At 46.9% G+C, this 20672-nt stretch overlaps 1 protein-coding gene across 1 annotated transcript in view; it reads right to left on the bottom strand.

Annotated features, from left to right (window-relative positions):
- Positions 1-20672, bottom strand: part of adgb (androglobin) — a 94659-nt gene that overhangs the window by 43384 nt on the left and 30603 nt on the right. Inside the window, exons 8-13 of the mRNA XM_038968025.1 lie at positions 13463-13644; positions 13070-13168; positions 10644-10738; positions 9941-10115; positions 9569-9653; positions 1929-2079 (exon numbers count right to left, since the gene is read on the bottom strand). Of these exons, the coding sequence (XP_038823953.1) occupies positions 1929-2079; positions 9569-9653; positions 9941-10115; positions 10644-10738; positions 13070-13168; positions 13463-13644 (787 nt within the window). The remainder of the gene's footprint in view (positions 1-1928; positions 2080-9568; positions 9654-9940; positions 10116-10643; positions 10739-13069; positions 13169-13462; positions 13645-20672) is intronic.

Genomic DNA, 20672 nt, shown 5'->3' on the forward strand with positions numbered 1-20672 from the left:
CATTTGCACAACAGCATGTGAAATTTATTGTCAATCAGTGTTGCTTCCTAAGTGGACAGTTTGATTTCACAGAAGTGTGATTGACTTGGAGTTACATTGTGTTGTTTAAGTGTTCCCTTTATTTTTTTGAGCAGTGTACAATAATCACAAAATGACATGAACCTTGGTTCCGTGAACAGACACAACTACAGTATGTTATTTCCCTCCAGCAGCAGGCCTATAGTGGGCATGGTACGGTTCTTCCCAAAGTATGTAAGAGTGGCACTGCGCCACGTTGTGCACTGGCTGTGCCACTATGTAATAAATACAACAATGTTATAATTTAAGGGTATTTTTTTGCTCTAGATTTCAGGAAATGGTCTCCCCCCAACGTACTCAGCAGAACCACCTTGTTAAAAAATCTGGGGGAGAAACCTGCACGGGTACGGTCTTTCAATCACATCCTTCATGGGGCCGACTCCAATCCAACCGTGAAGTGACTTTAATTTTCAGCAGCAAGTGTCAGCCAGAGTTGGCCTGTTGTCTTAAGACACACTTCTCAACCTCTAAGCTACTTCCTACTATAAGTGTCTGCAATGAAAGACACGGAAAAGTCAAGACAACTCTAGCTGAACTGTGTGAAATGCAGAAGGTCATTGTAGTAGTTTAATCATTAATTGCTCGTAGCTCAATGGGGTCAGTGACATGTACGAAACTGCAGCATTATGGGGCCTGTTGCATTCTGGGATATGTAGACATGTAGTATGGCTGACGCTGTGTCACTGTGGTGGGCTTAGGTGGTGAACCACATTCTTAGCATTCCTGGGGTAAAAAACAGCTCTTCGATAGGAAAGTCTGCTTCGGCTCTCCTTTAAAATAGCTGAGAGGGCCCAGTAGTCCAGAGCATTATGGAGATCATGTTATTGTCACCTTTGGGAGATACAAAAGGTTCACTTCACTCTGTTGGACTAAGGTTGGGCTGGGCGGATTATTATAGAAATATACCCTCACATTACATATGGCCCTGAGCACACAGGAACACACAGACGCACACACACACACACCAAATGACCCTGCCCGAAACAGTGCTAACCCCTCTATCGTTACGCAAGAGGGCGATTTATTATTAATGCATTTTTGTGGTGGCATCAGGCAGCAGCTAGGAGTGAAGTGTAATGAACCCCCTAGGAGACACAGACACTGATGGCTTACCATCTAATTGAGCTGCATTTCTATCGCCAGAACATACGACCTCTCCCTTTATGTGACTTTCTCTCTATCTGTTTTTTTTCCGTCTTTAGTACAGATCTCCCCCTGGTCACCGGTCGCCTGGGAGACAGCAGAAGTGACATTGGGACGGGGGCGAGTGAGTATCGCGTTGTCGCTGCAACTGAAGTTGCCCTGATGAACCCTAAACAGACTAGCAGAATATGAGAGAGAGAGAGAGAGCGAGAGAGAGAGAGCGAGAGAGGGAGGGAGAAAGAGCGAGAGAGAGAGCGAGAGAGAGAGCGAGAGAGGGAGGGAGAAAGAGCGAGAGAGAGAGAGAGAGAGAGGGAGGGAGGGAGGGAGAAATGACAAAGGGAGAGAGAGAGAGAGGGAGAGAGAGAGAGAGAGAGAGAGAGAGAGAGAGAGAGAGAGAGAGAGAGAGAGAGAGAGAGAGAGGGAGGGAGGGAGAAAGAGCGAGTGAGCGAGAGAGAGCGAGAGAGAGAGGGAGGGAGGGAGAAAGGACAGAGGGAGAGAGAGACTAGAGCAGAGAGAGATCTTATGACCCACTAAAGGCTTAATGCTTTTGGTCAGTGTATGAGTTTATGTTTACTAACAGCAAGAGATCTAGCAGGAAGTCTAGTTCTGTACACATCTCTGATGGAGTTTGGGGGAAAATATATTTTCAAGACCCCCTCTCATGGACCAGGTCAGGTGTGGCTCAGTGGCTGTGGTGTCCATTCTACCTCAGCTGTGTCCACTTCGCACAGTGAGTTGATGCTGTGTCGTGCAGTACTGGGCTCCGGGGCCCCTCGGCTCTCGCTCTCCTCTGTCTCGGCGAAGGACGCCAGCGTGGAGCTGCATGCACGCTTCCTGTGACTGCTCTGCTGGGCCTCCCTTGGAACACATGTCATACACATCATATCATGTACAAGCATCATATACACACACATCATTCACATCAAATCACATATGGGAACATCACGCATATATCATATCACCTACAGGATCATACACACAGACAGACACAGGTCATATCAAATACACGCATCGTAGATCTATACACATCACGCACCATGGGCAGTATAACACAGTTATTCACACTGTCAAAACATACAATGACAGACTACATTATATAGTACAGTAACCACAGTGATAGGTCAATGAACACTGTTACAAACCAACACAATATTTTGCATACAGACGTAGAATCTTAATTTGATCACCCTGTTGCAGGATTATTTTAAAACTTGTAGTGTATTTGAGAATCAAAAAAGGCCTCTAAAGTTTGTAATTTTCACTTCATTATAATCCAAATAATAAATCCAATTTCCTGTTGCTGCAGAATTATTTTCCTGCTGTAGGAAACTGGCTCAAATTAATATCCTACATCTGTAATATTCATGGGGGAACAATGAAAGTAGTCTTTGAGATAGGGGAGAGAGTATTGAAACATTCAGTATAGATTAGGTCTAGTTCACCTAGTGGACATTCAGTACATGCACTCCTAAAGTGCCTTCAGAAAGTATTCACACCCCTTGACTTTTTCAAAAGGTTGTTGTGTTACAAAGTAGGATTAAAATGGATTTCATTGTCATTTTTTGTCATTGATCTACACAAAATACTCTAATTTCAAAGTGGAAGAACAATTCTAACATTTGTAAAATCTAAAAAATAAAACACTAATATATCTTGATAAAATACGTTTTCAACCCCCTGAGTTGATACATGACTACTGACGTCTGTAGCCAGGAAATGCTTTGAAAGTGTAACGGTCGTAGAAGTCGTTCTCCTCCTCAGACGAGGAGGAGCATGGATCGGACCAACACGCAGCGAGGTATGATGACATACTGAATTTATTAAACAAGACGAAACACTATGAACACTTGAACAAACTACAAAACAATAAACGAAGTAGACAGACCTGAACTTACGAACTTACAATAATAACACGAAGAACGCACGAACAGGAACAGACTACAAACACGAACGAAAACGAAACAGTCCCGTGTGGTGCGACATACACAGACACGGAAGACAATCACCCACAAACAAACAGTGAGAACAGCCTACCTTAATATGGTTCTCAATCAGAGGAAACGTCAAACACCTGTCTCTAATTGAGAACCATATCAGGCAACACATAAACCCAACATAGAAACACAACACATAGAATGCCCACCCCAACTCACGCCCTGACCAACTAAACACATACAAAAACAACAGAAAACAGGTCAGGAACGTGACAGAACCCCCCCCCTCAAGGTGCGAACTCCGGGCGCACCCCTAAAACTCAAGGGGAGGGTCTGGGTGGGCATCTGTCCGCGGTGGTGGCTCCGGCGCAGGACGAGGACACCACTCCACCATTGTCTTTGTCCCCCTCCTTAGCGTCCCTTGAGTGGCGACCCTCGCCCCCGACCATGGTCCATGAACCTTCACCATGGCCCCTCCTAAATATAGACAACTCAGGACAGAGAAGTAGCTCAGGACAGAGGGGTAGCTCAGGACAGAGGGGTAGCTCAGGACAGAGAGGTAGCTCAGGACAGAGGGGCAACTCCGGACAGAGGGACAGCTCCGGACTAATGGCAGCTCCGGACTGAGTGGCAGCTCCGGACTGAGTGGCAGCTCCGGACTGTAGGACAGCTCATGACTGTAGGGCAGCTCATGACTGTAGGGCAGCTCATGACTGTAGGGCAGCTCATGACTGTAGGGCAGCTCATGACTGTAGGGCAGCTCATGACTGTAGGGCAGCTCATGACTGTAGGGCAGCTCATGACTGGAAGGCAGCTCATGACTGGAAGGCAGCTCATGAATGAAGGGCAGCTCATGAATGAAGGGCAGCTCATGACTGGAAGGCAGCTCATGACTGGCGGGCAGCTCATGACTGGAGGGCAGCTCTTGACTGGCTGGCGGTTCTGGCAGCTCCTGACTGGCTGGCGGCTCTGGCAGCTCCTGACTGGCTGGTGGCTCTGGCGGATCCTGGCTGGCTGGCTCTGGCGGATCCTGGCTGGCTGGCTCTGGCGGATCCTGGCTGGCTGGCTCTGGCGGATCCTGGCTGGCTGGCTCTGGCGGATCCTGGCTGGCTGGCTCTGGCGGATCCTGGCTGGCTGGCTCTGGCGGATCCTGGCTGGCTGGCTCTGGCGGATCCTGGCTGGCCGGCGGCTCTGGCTGCTCATGGCTGGCCGACGGCTCTGGCTGCTCATGGCTGGCCGACGGCTCTGGCTGCTCATGGCTGGCCGACGGCTCTGGCTGCTCATGGCTGGCCGACGGCTCTGGCTGCTCCTGTCTGGCGGAAGGCTCTGGCTGCTCCTGTCTGGCGGAAAGCTCTGGCTGCTCCTGTCTGGCGGAAGGCTCTAGCGGCTCCTGTCTGGCGGACGGCTCTAGCGGCTCCTGTCTGGCGGAAGGTTCTAGCGGCTCCTGTCTGGCAGATGGCTCTGAAGGCGCATGACAGACGGGCGGCTTTGAAGGCACAGTACAGACGGGCGGCTTTGCAGGCTCAGTACAGACGGACGGCTTTGAAGGCTCACTACAGACAGGCAGTTCATGCGGCGCTTGGCAGACGGACAGTTCAGACGGCATTGGGCAGACGGGCAGTTCAGGCGCCGTTGGGCAGACGGGCAGTTCAGGCGCCGTTGGGCAGACGGGCAGTTCAGACGGCGTTGGGCAGACGGGCAGTTCAGACGGCGTTGGGCAGACGGGCAGTTCAGACGGCGTTGGGCAGACGGGCAGTTCAGGCGCCGTTCGGCAGACGGGCAGTTCAGGCGCCGTTGGGCAGACGGGCAGTTCAGGCGCCGCTGGGCAGACGGGCAGTTCAGGCGCCGTTGGGCAGACGGGCAGTTCAGGCGCCGCTGGGCAGACGGGCAGTTCAGGCGCCGCTGTGCAGACGGCAGACTCTGGCCGGCTGAGGCGCACTGTAGGCCTGGTGCGTGGTGCCGGAACTGGTGGTACCGGACTGGAGACACGCACCTCAAGGCTAGTGCGGGGAGCAGGAACAGGGCACACTGGTTTCTCAAAGCGCACTATAGGCCTGGTGCGTGGTGCCGGAACTGGTGGCACCGGACTGAGGGCACGCACCTCAGGGCGAGTGCGGGGAGAAGGAACAGTGCGTACAGGGCTCTGGAGACGCACATTAGGCCTAGTGCGTGGTGCCGGAACTAGTGGTACCGGGCTGGGGACACGCATCTCAGGGCTAGTGTGGGAAACAGCAACAGGACTCTGGAGACGCACAGTAGGCCTAGTGCGTGGTGCCGGAACTAGTGGTACCGGGCTGGGGACACGCATCTCAGGGCTAGTGTGGGAAACAGCAACAGGACTCTGGAGACGCACAGGAGGCTTGGTGCGTGGTGTAGGCACTGGTGGTAATGGGCAGGAGACACGTACCATAGGGCTAGTGCGTGGAGGAGGAACAGGGCTCTGGAGACGCACAGGAGGCTTGGTGCGTGGTGTAGGCACTGGTGGTAATTGGCAGGAGACACGCACAATAGGGCTAGTGCGTGGAGCAGTAACAGGACGCACAGGACTCTGGAGACGCACAGGAGGCTTGGTGCGTGGTGTAGGCACTGTCTTAACCAGATGGCTAGCACACACCTCAGGACGAGTATGGAGAGCTGTTCCCGGTGACATCAGGTCTGACTCCTGACTCTGCCACATTCCCCGTGTGCCCCCCCCCCCCCCAAGAAATCTTTGGGGCTGCCTCTCGGGCATCCAGCCGCTCTGCCGTGCGAGCGCCTCATAATAGCGCCTCTCCGCCTTCGCTGCCTCCAGCTCTTCTTTGGGGCGGCGATATTCTCCTGGCTGTGCCCAGGGTCCTTTACCGTCTAGGTCGTCCTCCCATGTCCATTTCTCCAAATAGTGCAGCCTCTCCTGCTGCTGCTGCTGCTGCTGATGTCGCTGTCGCTGTTGCCCGTTACCCCGCTGCTTGATCCTTTGTTGGTGGGTGATTCTGTAACGGTCGTAGAAGTCGTTCTCCTCCTCAGACGAGGAGGAGCATGGATCGGACCAACACGCAGCGAGGTATGATGACATACTGAATTTATTAAACAAGACGAAACAATATGAACACTTGAACAAACTACAAAACAATAAACGAAGTAGACAGACCTGAACTTACGAACTTACAATAATAACACGAAGAACGCACGAACAGGAACAGACTACAAACACGAACGAAAACGAAACAGTCCCGTGTGGTGCGACATACACAGACACGGAAGACAATCACCCACAAACAAACAGTGAGAACAGCCTACCTTAATATGGTTCTCAATCAGAGGAAACGTCAAACACCTGCCTCTAATTGAGAACCATATCAGGCAACACATAAACCCAACATAGAAACACAACACATAGAATGCCCACCCCAACTCACGCCCTGACCAACTAAACACATACAAAAACAACAGAAAACAGGTCAGGAACGTGACAGAAAGGCTGGTCATGGCTCATATCAACACCGTTATCCCAGAAACCATAGACCCATGCCAATCTGCATACCGCACCAACAGATCCACAGATGCAATCTCTATTGCACTCCACACTGCCCTTTCAAAACTGGACAAAAGGCACACCTATGTGAGAATGCTACTCATTGACTACAGCTCAGCGTTCAACACCATAGTGCCCTCAAAGCTCATCACTAAGCTAAGGACCCTGGGAATAAACACCTCCCTCTGCAACTGGATCCTAGACTTCCTGACTTGGCCACCCCCAGGTGGTAAGGGTAGGTAACAACACATCCGCCACGCTGATCCTCAACACGGGGGCCCCTCAGGGGTGCATGCTCAGTCCCCTCCTGTACTTCCTGTTCACTCATGACTGCATGGCCAGGCACGACTCCAACACCATCATTAAGTTTGCTGACGACACAACAATGGTAGGCCTGATCACCGACAACAATGAGACAGCCTATAGGGAGGTCAGAGACCTGACCTGGTGGAGCAAGGGCAACAACTTCTCCTTCAACGTGATCAAAACAAAGGAGATGATTGTGGACTACAGGAAAAGGAGGGCCGAGCATGCCCCCATTCTCATCGACAGGGCTGTAGTGGAGTAGGTTGAGAGCTTCAAGTTCCTTGGCGTCCACATCACCAACAAACTAACATGGTCCAAGCACACCAAGACAGTCGTGAAGAGGACACGACAAAACCTATTCCCCTCAGGAGACTGAAAAGATTCAGCATGGGTTCTCAGATCCTCAAAAGGTTTTACAGCTGCACATTCGAGAGCATCCTGACGGGTTGCATCACTGCCTGGTATGGCAACTGCTCGGCCTCCGACCGTAAGGCACTACAGAGGGTAGTGCATACGGCCCTGTACATCACCGGGGTTAAGCTTCCTGCCATCCAGGACCTTAATGCCAGGCGGTGTCAGAGGAAGGTCCTAAAAATTGTCAAAGACACCAGCCACCCTAGTCATAGACTGTTCTCTCTGCTACTGCACGGCAAGCGGTACCGGGGCGCCAAGTCTAGGTCCAACAGGCTTCCAGACAGCTTCTACCCCCAAGCCATAAGACTCCTGAACAGCTAATAAAATAGCAACCTGGAATATTTGCATTGCCCCCCCCCCCCCCCCCGGCTGCTACTCTCTGTTATTATCTATGCATACTCACTTTAATAACTCTACCTACATGTACATATTATCTCAATTACCTCAACACCGGTGCCCCCGCACATTGACTCTGTACCGGTACCCCCTCTATATAGCCCCCTATTGTAATTTACTACTGCTTCATTTGTTATTCTTATCTCTTACTTTTTTGGGGGGTTATTTTCTTTGAACTGCATTGTTGTAAGTAAGCATTTCACTGAAAGGTCTACAACTGTTGTATTCGGCGCATGTGACAAATAACATTTGATTTGATACATGTTAGAATCACCTTTGGCAGTGATTAAGGCTGTAAGTCTTTCTGGGTAAGTCTAAGAGCTTTGCACAACTGGATTGTACAATATATGCACATTATTCTTAAAAAAAAAAACTTTAAGCTCTGTCAAGTTGGTTGTTGATCTTTGCTAGACAGTCATTTTTAAGTCTTGCCATGATTTTCAAGCCGGTTTAAGTCAAAACTGTAACTAGGCCACTCAGGAACATTCAATGTTGTCTTGGTAAGCAGCTCCAAAGTATATATTTGTGTTTTAGGTTATTGTCCTGCTGAAATGTGAACCAGATTTTCCTGTAGGATTTTGCCTCTGCTTAGGTCTATTCCATTTATTTTTGTCATAGAAACTCCCTTGCCGATGACAAGTATACCCATAACATGAAGCAGCCACCACCATGCTTGAAAACATGAAGAGTGGTACTCAGTGATGTGTTGTGTTGGATATGCCCCAAATGTAACTTGTATTCAAGACATAATGTTAAGTTCTTTGACACACATTTTGCAGTTTAACTTCAGTGCCTTATTGCAGACGGGTTGCATGTTTTTGAATAATTTTGTTCTGTACAGGCTTCCTTCTTTTCACTCTGTCAATTGGATTAGTCTTGTGAAGTATCTACAAAGTTGTTGATGCATTCAAATGTTTCTCCTATCACAGCCATTAAACTCTGCAACTGTTTTATAGTCACCATTGGCCTCATGGTGAATTCCCTGAGCGGTTTCCTTCCTCTCCGGCAACTGAGTTAGTAAGGACGCCTGTATCTTTGTAGAGACTGGGTGTATTGATACACCATCCAAAGTGTAATTAATAACTTCACCATGCTCAAAGGGATATTCAATGTCTGCTTTTTTAAATTATACTTTACCTATAGGTGCCCTTTTTTTACGAGGCATTGGAAAACCTCCCTGATCTTTATGGTTAAATATGTGTTTAAAATTCACTGTTCAACTGAGGGATCTTACAAATAATAGTATGTGTGGGGTACAGAGATGAGGTTAGACAGTCATTCAAAAATCATGTTAAACACTATTATTGGACACCGATTCTATGCAACATATTATATGACTTATTAAGCACATTTTTACTCCTGAACTTATTTAGGCTCGCCATAACAAAGAGGTTGAATACTTATTGACTCAAGACATTTCAGCTTTTCATATTTAATGAATTTGTAAAAATGTCTAAAAACATAATTCCACTTCGACATTATGGGTTATTGTGTGTAGGCCAGTGACACACAATCTCAAGCTGTAACACAACAACATGTGGAAAGGGGTGTGAATATTTTTTAAAAGGCACTGTATCTGAGACATACAGATAACTATGTCCAGCAACTGTCTGTGTCTGAGGCATGGACTAGACTACTTCCGCCCACATTGCTAGAGCCTAGCCAAGATGCTCTCACTCTATGGGGTATAATGCACGCACACATGCACACTGGTCTGGTTAGACTCCACTGACTGCCTCAATTTGTCCATTCAGAATAAATCCACTGTGTATGGTACAGTACATACATCTCAGCAGGCATGGTCAACAGCCTGTAGTTGAGGAAGGGGCTGGATATCTCGATGAACTGCTCTGGTTTCACCACCGCAGGCTCTGTGCAGAGAAACAACACGGGTTATGATGTAAAACTTTGGATTTTTCTACTACCGTTTCTAGTTTTCTAAGATTTAAATTGTTTTTGTCACAGTGTACTGATTTCAAAGGCCCCCCAGAACCTCAACTTAAATCTCCTTCTTCCCTCTCGCCATCCTTTCCTCCTCTCTTTACATGTCCACCCTCAGCCCCATCTCACCCCCTCACCCCACTGTTGCGCAGCACGTCCCCCCCCCATCACCCCTTATCCTCCATCCTAACCAACTTTCACCCCCTCCCTCTCTCACCCCGGGGCTCGTCTGTAATTGTGGTCTCCTTGCGGGGTCGGATGAGTTTCCAGCGGGGCACGGCGGGTGGTTTGGGGGGTGCCACCAGAGGGCAGGCGCGGGTACGGGTCACCAGGACTGGGTGGCTGTAGAGCCGAGACAGACCGTAGTGCCTCAGCCGCTCCGACGAATCCGCCTGGAACAGCACAGGAGATAGAAAGACTGCAGCTGCTAAGCACTGATACAGGGTCAGATCTTCTTCATGGTCCTAATGGCGTTAACGTTAGGATTGAGGATGGGTCTGTGGTTTAGGGGGGGAAGTTCTACAGTATATAGAGTTAGGAAACCAGGGATGAATCTTGGAATTATAAGGGTGTATCAATTATGGAAGACGAGTGGCAAGTCTAACGATCCATATTGGGCAGAACATGCCCCAGAACTGAAGACTCCATTGGCACGTTTCATCTCCTCCGTCCCCCCGCTGGTTCTGAGGCCTGGGTACATTCGTATAGGCTATTACGGGTTGTAAGTTACATGGAAAGTGATCAGTTTCAGTGCACATTTTGTAAATAAGCGTTAAGCACGTTTCAGATGTAGCCAGTGCCTGAAATTGCTTTAAAATGTAGAATATTTAAACTGTCCTAGGCTCATTTACAACGAGAAATATACTTATCACCACAGCTGGATAGCTTATGGTATTTATATGAAGAATGTTGGACCGTACCATCTGTCCCAGTACAGAGGTCTTCTTCTCCAGGAGGTGTAGTGGCTGGTAGCTGGCACACACCACCATCTCTGGAGCAGGAGGGGGTGAAATACCTGACCAGGGCAGGAGACACACACACACACACACACACACACACACACACACACACACACACACACACACACACACACACACACACACACACAGAGTGCTCAGGAGACATGCTTTTCATTTACAGGTCCAATAGAGGGGCATGACACCAACAATGGGAGGGGGGGAACGTGGGAGTGAGAGAGAGAGAGTGTGAGAGGGAGCTTGCGAGAGAGAGATATAATACTGCGTAGAGAGAGAGAAATTGTGAAATGGCATGTACAATTAGCTTCATGACATTTCACATTTCATGGGTCAGCTGAGGACATGGATCCTATAATGAGAGGAGAGAATAAGAGGAATGCTCAGGAGAATCACTTGTTTCTAGGCGTCACAGAAAATAAAATAAAAAATGTTTTAAATGTTCAAATAAGTAAAAAGATATTGAGAATCTTGACAGAGATTCTTGAATTCAAAGTGACTTTCACAGAGATTGTGGGGGCGTTAACTCCCATCGGAGGTCTTGGAGACAGAAGTCATTGTGTGGTGCAGAGAAAGGAGATGCCTTGCTATCTGAGGCACCATTTGACTCCTCCACAGACAATCTCACTATGCATCACATGATGAGCATATAGGCCAGGAGACATGGAAAATCTATTTGAGTAATCACTGGATCTGTGAGGGAATGATATAGAAGCTGCATTCATAGAGAATTGAATGGAGAAGGAATGAGTCGTGCTGAATCTATGCAAGGTTAATAATACAACCGAATCTAAATGAAAATGCAAGGCAAATGTATCTATGATATAAATACAATGTTTAGTGTGTGTGGTGTGTGTACCTCAGGCACAAAAGATTTAGGGATTGGTGCCAAATCACTGCAGTTTAATCTCCCACATGTTAATTATCATTGAGAGAGAGGGAATGGGAGAGAAAAACATGTTTTAAAGAGGGAGTTTGAAAAAGTGTGTGTGTGCATGCGTGCGCGAGAACGGATGAGAAAATAAGGGTGCTTTCATAAATTAATTTTGGCTTTCTACAGAGCACTTGTTTGAGTGTGCCACAACGCAGAACAGCTGATGAATTTACGAACGCGCAACACCCATTGAAAATGACAGGTGACAGTAAAGGTTGGCAAAAAAGTTAGTCACTAACACTAGATAATATGAAAACAGCCTAACTAGCTCTGCTAGGGCGAGTAAAATGGTCAGAGTGAAGCGTTCTCTCATTTGTGTCTGGAAGGAGCTAGCAAGCTAGCCGACGTTAGCCAGTTAGCTTGGGTGCTTGACTGCCGTTGTGAAGTCAGAACGCACGAATCTACCCTACTCCCCCGCCAGAGCGTCCAGTGTGCGCTTTGAACGCTACGAGAGCGAAACGATCAGAATTTACGAACGGACAACACTCTGAATTTATGAACGGCCCAGAGCGCACTCTGACACACTGGAGGCAATTTACGAACGCACCCCAAGACAGACAGAGATCGAGGGAGGGGGCATGAGCTAAAGAGAACCCGTGCAGGCAGAACAGTTTAAACAAAATCACTCTGTACACAGCAGTACTTTAAATACACACAATATTGCTGTTGAGAAAATTCCAGATTGTCTGCATAATCAAAAAACATTCAGCTCAGACACCCATACATACCCCACAAGACATGCCAGGAGTCTCTTTACTGTCCCCAAGTCCAAAACAAATTCACAGCAACGCACAATTCTACACAGAGCCATGATCGCATGGAAATCCCATCTCCAATTACTCAAGCAAACAACAGAATGATCTTTAAAAAAACAGATTCAACAACAACTCAACAACTGTGAGGGTACACAAACAAGCACACAACATGTTTTGTTGTTGTATTGTTTGTATAATTGTCTATTGTTGAATTGTTTGTATATCATTTTATTTTAAATGTGTGTTACTGTCCTTGTCTATCGTCTTGCTGGAAGATCCAGTTGCGGCCACGTTGGCAAACCGGGTTTTTGGCTAAAATGTCTGGGTAAAGTTCATAATGCGATGACCCCAAGGGCCCCAGGAACAGTGGAAACAAAATAGACCCACAGCATCAAATATTCACCACCGTATTTTAAAGTAGGTGTGGAGTTCTTTACTGCTTCATATCCTTCTTTCGACGCCAAACTCACCACTGTTTCTATTCTCATGTCATCTGACCACAGCACCAGCTCCAATCCAAGTGCAAACGCCGTTAAGCCGACTCCATGTGTTTACATTTGTTAGATAACATGAAAATAGAGCTCTTCGGGCACGCACACCAGTGGTGGGTTTGGCGTCGAAAGAAGGATGTGATAAGCAGAAAAAAAACATACCCAAAAAAATTGGACCTGTATGTAACTTACTGTCTGTAGTGGGCTGATTGGAAGTGTTGGGCTGGACAGCATTGGGCTGAGATGACTTTCTGTCTTTATCCACATCTTTCCCTTTCTTCTTGGCTGAATCTGACACCAACATAACAGTCATTAGGGAAACGTAAATACAGGAGTGAGTAAGAAGACGGGAAAGGCAGTGGTATACTTTCTCCCACAGACAGTTAAGTTCATCCGTTGATTAACTTAAACACTCGATTAGATAAAACAGCCCACACACACACACACAAGTGATCCTAATCTAATCAATGATTTAATTGACTCTCTTAATTAAAGACGTTTAATCAGTGCGTGTGTAAATTGCTATCTGTGTCAGGTTTAGTGGGACAGACAGACAGAAGGAGAGAGAGACAGACAGAGCAGCACCTTTGCTTTTCTCCGGGGTTCTGGTTGCTGTGGGAGACTCGCCCTTGCACTCGTTGAGCCTGGACTCCCTCACTCCGGAGGTTTCCCTGGTCAGGGGCTTCTCCTCCGAGCTCTCCTCCACATACTGGAATTTGGGAACGGTGTCCTTCAGGAAGTCCCAAACCTTGCCCAGGTACCGGGACCTGAGAGATTGGACACATCACACTGTAAAACTATTTACCCAGTTGTTTATCAATGATCCCACATGACTGGATATGTAATGGTTACATAACGTACTAACAACTAACCAAGTGTTAGATTTATAGAATGAGATGTGTTAGCGCTGGGCAAAAGAATAAAGAAGGTTGATGACTTCAGGATAAATAAAGCACTTAACTATTTAAAATGTTATTTGTGTCTGGTATCTAATTTCAGTCCTGTCGATTGGCCACCATGACACATAATATATGTCAAAACAGATGAGTGTTGTTATGAGTGGCGTTCATTTAGCTCCGGGCATGTTCCATATTCAATCATTTCAGATTTTGTTGAAAGATTTCTTGCCAGTGATTCCAACACAAGCCTTTTCATTTAGGATAACTGAATGATCAAATCACATCTAATTTTATTTGTCACACACACACGTGTTTAGCAGATGTTATTGCGGGTGTAGCGAAATGCTTGTAGAGGGTTGTCATTAGGCTTATTCTTACGATGACTCATTGACAGCTGCCTGCTCTGGAGTGCCTGTGAAGTTGTGGCTGGAGTTAAAATAGTAATGTTAGCTGCTGGCAGTGTGTGTGTGTGTGTGTGTCAGTGGAGGCTCCTTATTTCAGAAAAATACAAATAGTGATATTTTTTTTTTTTTACCAAATAACTGATTATCTTACGGCAAAAAAGACCTTCTGGATATCAGGACAGCGATCACTCACCTCGGATTAGACAAAGATTTTTTCTTCAACAGGACATACTCCGAACAACCGACAAGGCCAACATCCCAGTTATTTGCAAGAGGAAGAGACTCAGGTACAGAGGACACAGAGCGGGGTGCAAGTGGGAAAGCTGCCGTTACCATCAATATTACTCGCCAACGTGCAATCATTGGACAATAAATTAGACGAGGTACCATCACGAATATCCTACCAATGGGACATCAAAAACTGTAATATCTTATGTTCCACCGAATCGTGGCAGAATGATGACATGGATATTCAGCTAGCGGGATATGCGCTGCACCGGCAAGATAGAACAGCACAGGGGGGTAAGTAAGACGGGGGGGGGGGGGGGGGGGGGGCGGTCTGTGCATATTTGTAAACAACAGCTGGTGCACGAAATCTAAGGAAGTCTCTAGATTTTGCTCGCCTGAAGTAGAGTATCTTGTGATAAAATGCAGACCACACTATTTGGCTAGAGTTTTAAACTATAGCTAATATTTTCGGGGCTGTTTATTTACCGCCACAGACGGATGCTGGCACTAAGACCACAATCAGTCAGCTGTATAAGGAAATAAGCAAACAGGAAACCGCTCACCCAGAGGCAGCGCTCCTAGTGGCCGGAGACTTTAATGCAGGGAAACTTAAATCAGTTCTACCTAATTTCTATCAACATGTTAAATGTGCAACCAGAGGGAAAGAAATTCTGGATCACCTTTACTCCACACACAGAGACGCATACAAAGCTCCCCCTCACCCTCCATTTGGTAAATCTGACTACAATTCTATCCTCCTGATTCCTGCTTACCAGCAAAATGAAAGCAGGAAGCACCAGTGACTCGGTCTATAAAAACGTGGTCAGATGAAGCAGATGCTAAACTACAGGACTGTTTTGCTATCACAGACTGGAACATGTTACGGGATTCTTCCGATGGCATTGAGGAGTACACCACATCAGTCTCTGGCTTTATAAATAAGTGCACCGAGGACGTCGTCCCCACAGTGACTGTACGTACATACCCCAACCAGAAGCCATGGATTACAGGCAACATTGGCACTGAGCTAAAGGGTAGAGCTGCAGATTTCAAGGTGTGGGACTCTAACCCGGAAGATTATAAGAAATCCTGCTATGCCCTCCGACGAACCATCAAACAGACAAAGCATCAATACAGGGCTAAGATTGAATCGTACTACACCAGCTCCGACGCTCGTCTTATGTGGCAGGGCTTGTAAACTATTACAGACTACAAAGGGAAACACAGCCGTGAGCTGCCCAGTGACAAAAGCCTACCACACGAGCTAAATCACTTCCATGATCGCTTCGAGGCAAGCAACACTGAGGCATGCATGAGAGCATCAGCTGTTCCGGATGACTGTGTGATCACGCTCTCCACAGCCGACGTGAGTAAGACCTTTAAACAGGTCAACATACACAAGACGCGGGGCCAGACGGATTACCAGGATGTGTGCTCCGGGCATGTGCTGACCAACTGGCAGGTGTCTTCACTGACATTTTCAACATGTCCCTGATTGAGTCTGTAATACCAACACGTTTCAAGCAGACCACCATAGTCCCAGTGCACAAGAACACAAAGGCAAACAGCCTAAATGACTACAGACCCGTAGCACTCACGTCCGTAGCCATGAAGTGCGTTGAAAGGCTGGTCATGGCTCACATCAACACCATTATCCCAGAAACCCTAGACCCACTCTAATTTGCATACCGCCCAAACAGGTCCACAGATGATACAATCTCTATTGCACTCCACACTGCCCTTTCCCACCTGGAAAAAAGGAACACCTATGTGAGAATGCTATCCGTTGACTACAGCTCAGCGTTCAACACCATAGTACCCTCAAAGCTCATCACAAAGCTAAGGATCCTGGGACTACACACCTCCCTCTGCAACTGGATCCTGGACTTCCTGACGTGCCGCCCCCAGGTGGTGAGGGTAGGTAGCAACACATCTGCCACGCTGATCCTCAACACTGGAGCCCCTTGCGGGAGCATGCTCAGTCCCCTCCTGTACTCCCTGTTCACCCACGACTGCATGGCCAGGCACGACTCCAACACCATCATTAAGTTTGCAGACGACACAACAACGGTAGGCCTGATCACCGACAACAATGAGACAGCCTATATGGAGGAGGTCAGAGACCTGGCCGGGTAGTGCCAGAATAACAACCTATCCCTCAACGTAACCAAGACTAAGAAGTTGATTGTGGACTACAGGAAAAGGAGGACCGAGCACGCCCCCATTCTCATCGACGGGGCTATAGTGGAGCAGGTTGAGAGCTTCAAATTCCTTGGTGTCCACATCAACAACAAACTACAATGGTCCAAACCCACCAAGACAGTCGTGAAGAGGGCACGACAAAGCCTATTCCCCCTCAGGAAACTAAAAAGATTCGGCATGGGTCTTGAGATCCTCAAAAGGTTCTACAGCTGCAACATCGAGAGCATCCTGACTGGTTGCATCACTGCCTGGTACGGCAATTACTCGGCCTCCCACGGCAATGCACTACAGAGGGTAGTGCGTACGGCCCAGTACATCACTGGGGCTAAGCTGCCTGCCATCCAGGACCCCCGAGGAAGGCCCTAAAAATTGTTGAGGACCCCAGCCACCCCAGTCATAGACTGTTCTCTCTACTATCGCATGGCAAGCGGTACCGGATGCCAAGTCTAGGACAAAAAGGCTTCTCAACAGTTTTTACCCCCAAGCCATAAGACTCCTGAACAGGTAATCAAATGGCTATCCGGACTATGTGCATTGTGTGCCCCCCCTCCTCCTCAACCCCTCTTTTACACTGCTGCTACTCTTTGTTTATCATACATGCATAGTCACTTTAACTATACATTCATGTACATACTAACTCAATTGGCCCGACCAACCAGTGCCCCCGCACATTGGCTAACCGGGCTATCTGCATTGTGTCCTGCCACCCACCACCCCCTCTTTTACGCTACTGCTACTCTCTGTTCATCATATATGCATAGTCACTTTAACCATATCTACATGTACATACTAACTCAATCCACCCGACTAACCGGTGCCTATATATAGCCTTGCTACTGTTATAGCCTAACTACTGTATATAGTCTCACTACTGGTTTTTTTCACTGTTGTTTTAATATTTTTTTACTTACCTATTGTTCACCTAATACCTTTTTTGCACTGTTTGTTAGAGCTTGTAATTATGCATTTCACTGTAAGTTCTACACCTATTGTATTCGGCGCACGTGACAAATAAACTTTGATTTGAATAAAACAGACTTTTCAATGAATTTCTCAAAAACGGGTAGCACCATGGTGTAGCCGGAGGACAGCTATTTTCCATCCTCCTCTGGGTACATTGACTTCAATGATGTTTCGGCATTGAGTAATTGTCTCTGGCCCCATCCCAGTTAGGGGGCGTGATGAGCTCTACAGCAGAGTCTCAACTCAATCGCTGGTTGAAAACAGTTTTCTGCCCCTCCCAAAATATATATTTTGTAGATAATTGGCCCTCTTTATGGGACTCACCCACAGGACCAAACCTGGCCTGTTGAGGAGTGACGAACTCCATCCTAGCTGGAGGGGTGCTCTCATCTTATCTATCAACATAGACAGGGCTCTAACTCCTCTAACTCCACAATGAGATAGGGTGCAGGCCAAGCAGCAGGCTGTTAGCCAGCCTGCCAGCTTAGTGGAGTCTGCCACTAGCATAGTAGAATGTAGTCAGCTCAGTTATCCCCATTGAGACCGTGTCTGTGCCTTGATCTAGGTTGGGCAAAACTAAACATGGCAGTGTTCGCTTTAGCAATCTCACTGGAATAAAAACATCCTCCATTCCTGTCATTATTGAAAAAGATTGTGATATCTCACATCTCAAAAAAGGGCTACTTAATGTTAGATCCCTTACTTCCAAGGCAGTCATAGTCAAGAAACGAATCAATGATCAGAAACGTGATGTGATTGGCCTGACTGGCTCAAACCTGATGAATTTACTGTGTTAAATGAGGCTTCTCCTCCTAGTTACACTAGATTATATTCCTGCGCATCCCGGAAAAGCCAGAGGTGTTGCTAACATTTACGAAAGCAAATTTCAATTTACCTCAAAATAAATGACTGCATTTTTGTCTTTTGAGCTTCTAGTCATGAAATCTATGCAGCCTACTGAATCACTTTTTATAGCTACTGTTTACAGGCCTCCTGGGCCATACACAGTGTTCCAGCACTGAGTTCCCTGAATTCCAATCGGACCTTATAGTCATGGCATACAATAGTCACATGGAAAAGTCTTATAGACCCACTCCCACTTTCGGAGCCATCACAGACTCAGTCGGTTTTGTCCAACACGTCTTCGGACCTACTCATTGCCACAGTCATACCCTGGATCTAGTTTGGTCCAGTGGAATAAATATTATGGATCTAAATGTTTTTCCTCGAAATCCTGGACTATCAGACCACCAACTAATATTCTGCTCAGACCCCAACCAACGATCATCAAAAGCCGTGCTATAAATTCTTGGACAACCCAAAGATTCCTAGATGCCCTTCCAGACTCCCACCACCTACCCAAGGACGTCAGGGTACAAAAATCGGTTAAACATCTAACTGAGGATCTATATATAACCTTGCGTAATACCCTAGATGCAGTCACACCCCTAAAAAAAACAAAAACATTTGTCACAAGAAATTAGCTCCCTGGTATACAGCAAGATTTCAGAAAACTGGAACGTACCCTTCTGACTAGCTTGGAAAGACAGTACTGTGCAATATCGAAGAGCCCTCACTGCTGTTCGATCATCCTATTTTTCCAACATAATTGAGGGGAATAAGAACAATCCTAAATGTATTCTTGACACTGCTAACTAAAAGCTAACTAAAAAGCAGCATTCCCCAAGAGAGGATGGCTTTCACTTCAGCAGGGATGAATTCAAGAACGTCTTCGACGAAAAGATCATGATCACCAGAAAGCAAAATACAGACTCCTCTTTGAATCTGCGTATTTCTCCAAAGTTCGAGGATTAATGGAGACACTCAAAGTTTTTGACACATTCATGAAAATAATCATGGCCTCTAAACCTTCAAGCTGCATACTGGACCCTATTCCAACTACTGAAAGAGCGACTTCCTGTGCTTGGCCCTCCAATGTTGAGAATAATAAATATCTCCCTATCCTCTGGATATGTACCAAACTCACTAAAAGTGGCAGTAATAAAGCTGATCGAAAAAGCCAAACCTTGACCTTGAAAATGTTTTTAATAAACTATCGGCCTACAGTACCAGTCAAAAGTTTGGACACACCTACTCATTCAAGGGTTTTTCATTAATTGCACTATTTTCTACATTGCAGAATAATAGTGAAGACATCAAAACTATGAAATAACAAATATTGAATCATGTAGTAACCAAAAAGGTGTAAAACAAATCAAAATATGTTGTGTTTTAGATTCTTCAAAGTAGCCACCCTTTGCCTTGATGCACACTCTTTGCTTTCTCTCAAACAACTTAATGAGGTAGTCACCTGGAATGCATTTCAATTAACAGGTGTGCCTTGTTAATTTGTGGAATTTCTTTCCTTAATGCGTTTGAGCCAATCAGTTGTGTTGTGACAAGGTAGGGGCGGAATACAGAAGATAGCCCTATTTGGTAAAATACCAAGTCCATATTATGGCAAGAGCAGCTCAAATCCGCAAAGAGAAATGACAGTCCATCATTACATCAATCTGTACATGTAGGTGAGGGGCGAAGTGACAATGCACAGGTAACAAACAAAACAGCAAGTAGCAGCAGTGTAAATTGTCCAGTGGCGACTTCATGAATTTTTCAGCAGTCTTATGGCTTGGGGGTAGAAGCTGTTGAGGAGCCTTTTGGTCCTAGGCTTGCCGTGCGGTAGCAGAGAAAACAGTCTATAACTTGGATGACTGGAGTTTCTGACAATTTTATGGGCTTTCCTCTGACACCAAAAATTATATAGGTCCTGGATGGCAGGAAGCTTGGCCCCAGTGATGTACTGGGCCGTTCGCACTACCCTCTGCAGCGCCTTACGGTCAGATGTCGAGCAGTTACCATACCAGGCGGTGATGCAACCAGTCAGGATGCTCTCGATGGTGCAGCTATAGAACCTTTTGAGGATCTGGGTACCCATGCCGAATCATTTCAGTCTCCTGAGAGGGAAAAGGCTTTGTCGTGCCCTCTTCACGACTGTCTTGGTATGTTTGGACCATGATAGTTCGTTGGTGATGTGGACACCAAGGAACTTGAAACTCTCGACCCGCTCCACTACAGCAACGTCAATGTTAATGGGGGCCT

The sequence above is a fragment of the Salvelinus namaycush genome, chromosome 29 (genome assembly GCF_016432855.1).
Source record: "Salvelinus namaycush isolate Seneca chromosome 29, SaNama_1.0, whole genome shotgun sequence".
Taxonomy (NCBI): domain Eukaryota; kingdom Metazoa; phylum Chordata; class Actinopteri; order Salmoniformes; family Salmonidae; genus Salvelinus; species Salvelinus namaycush.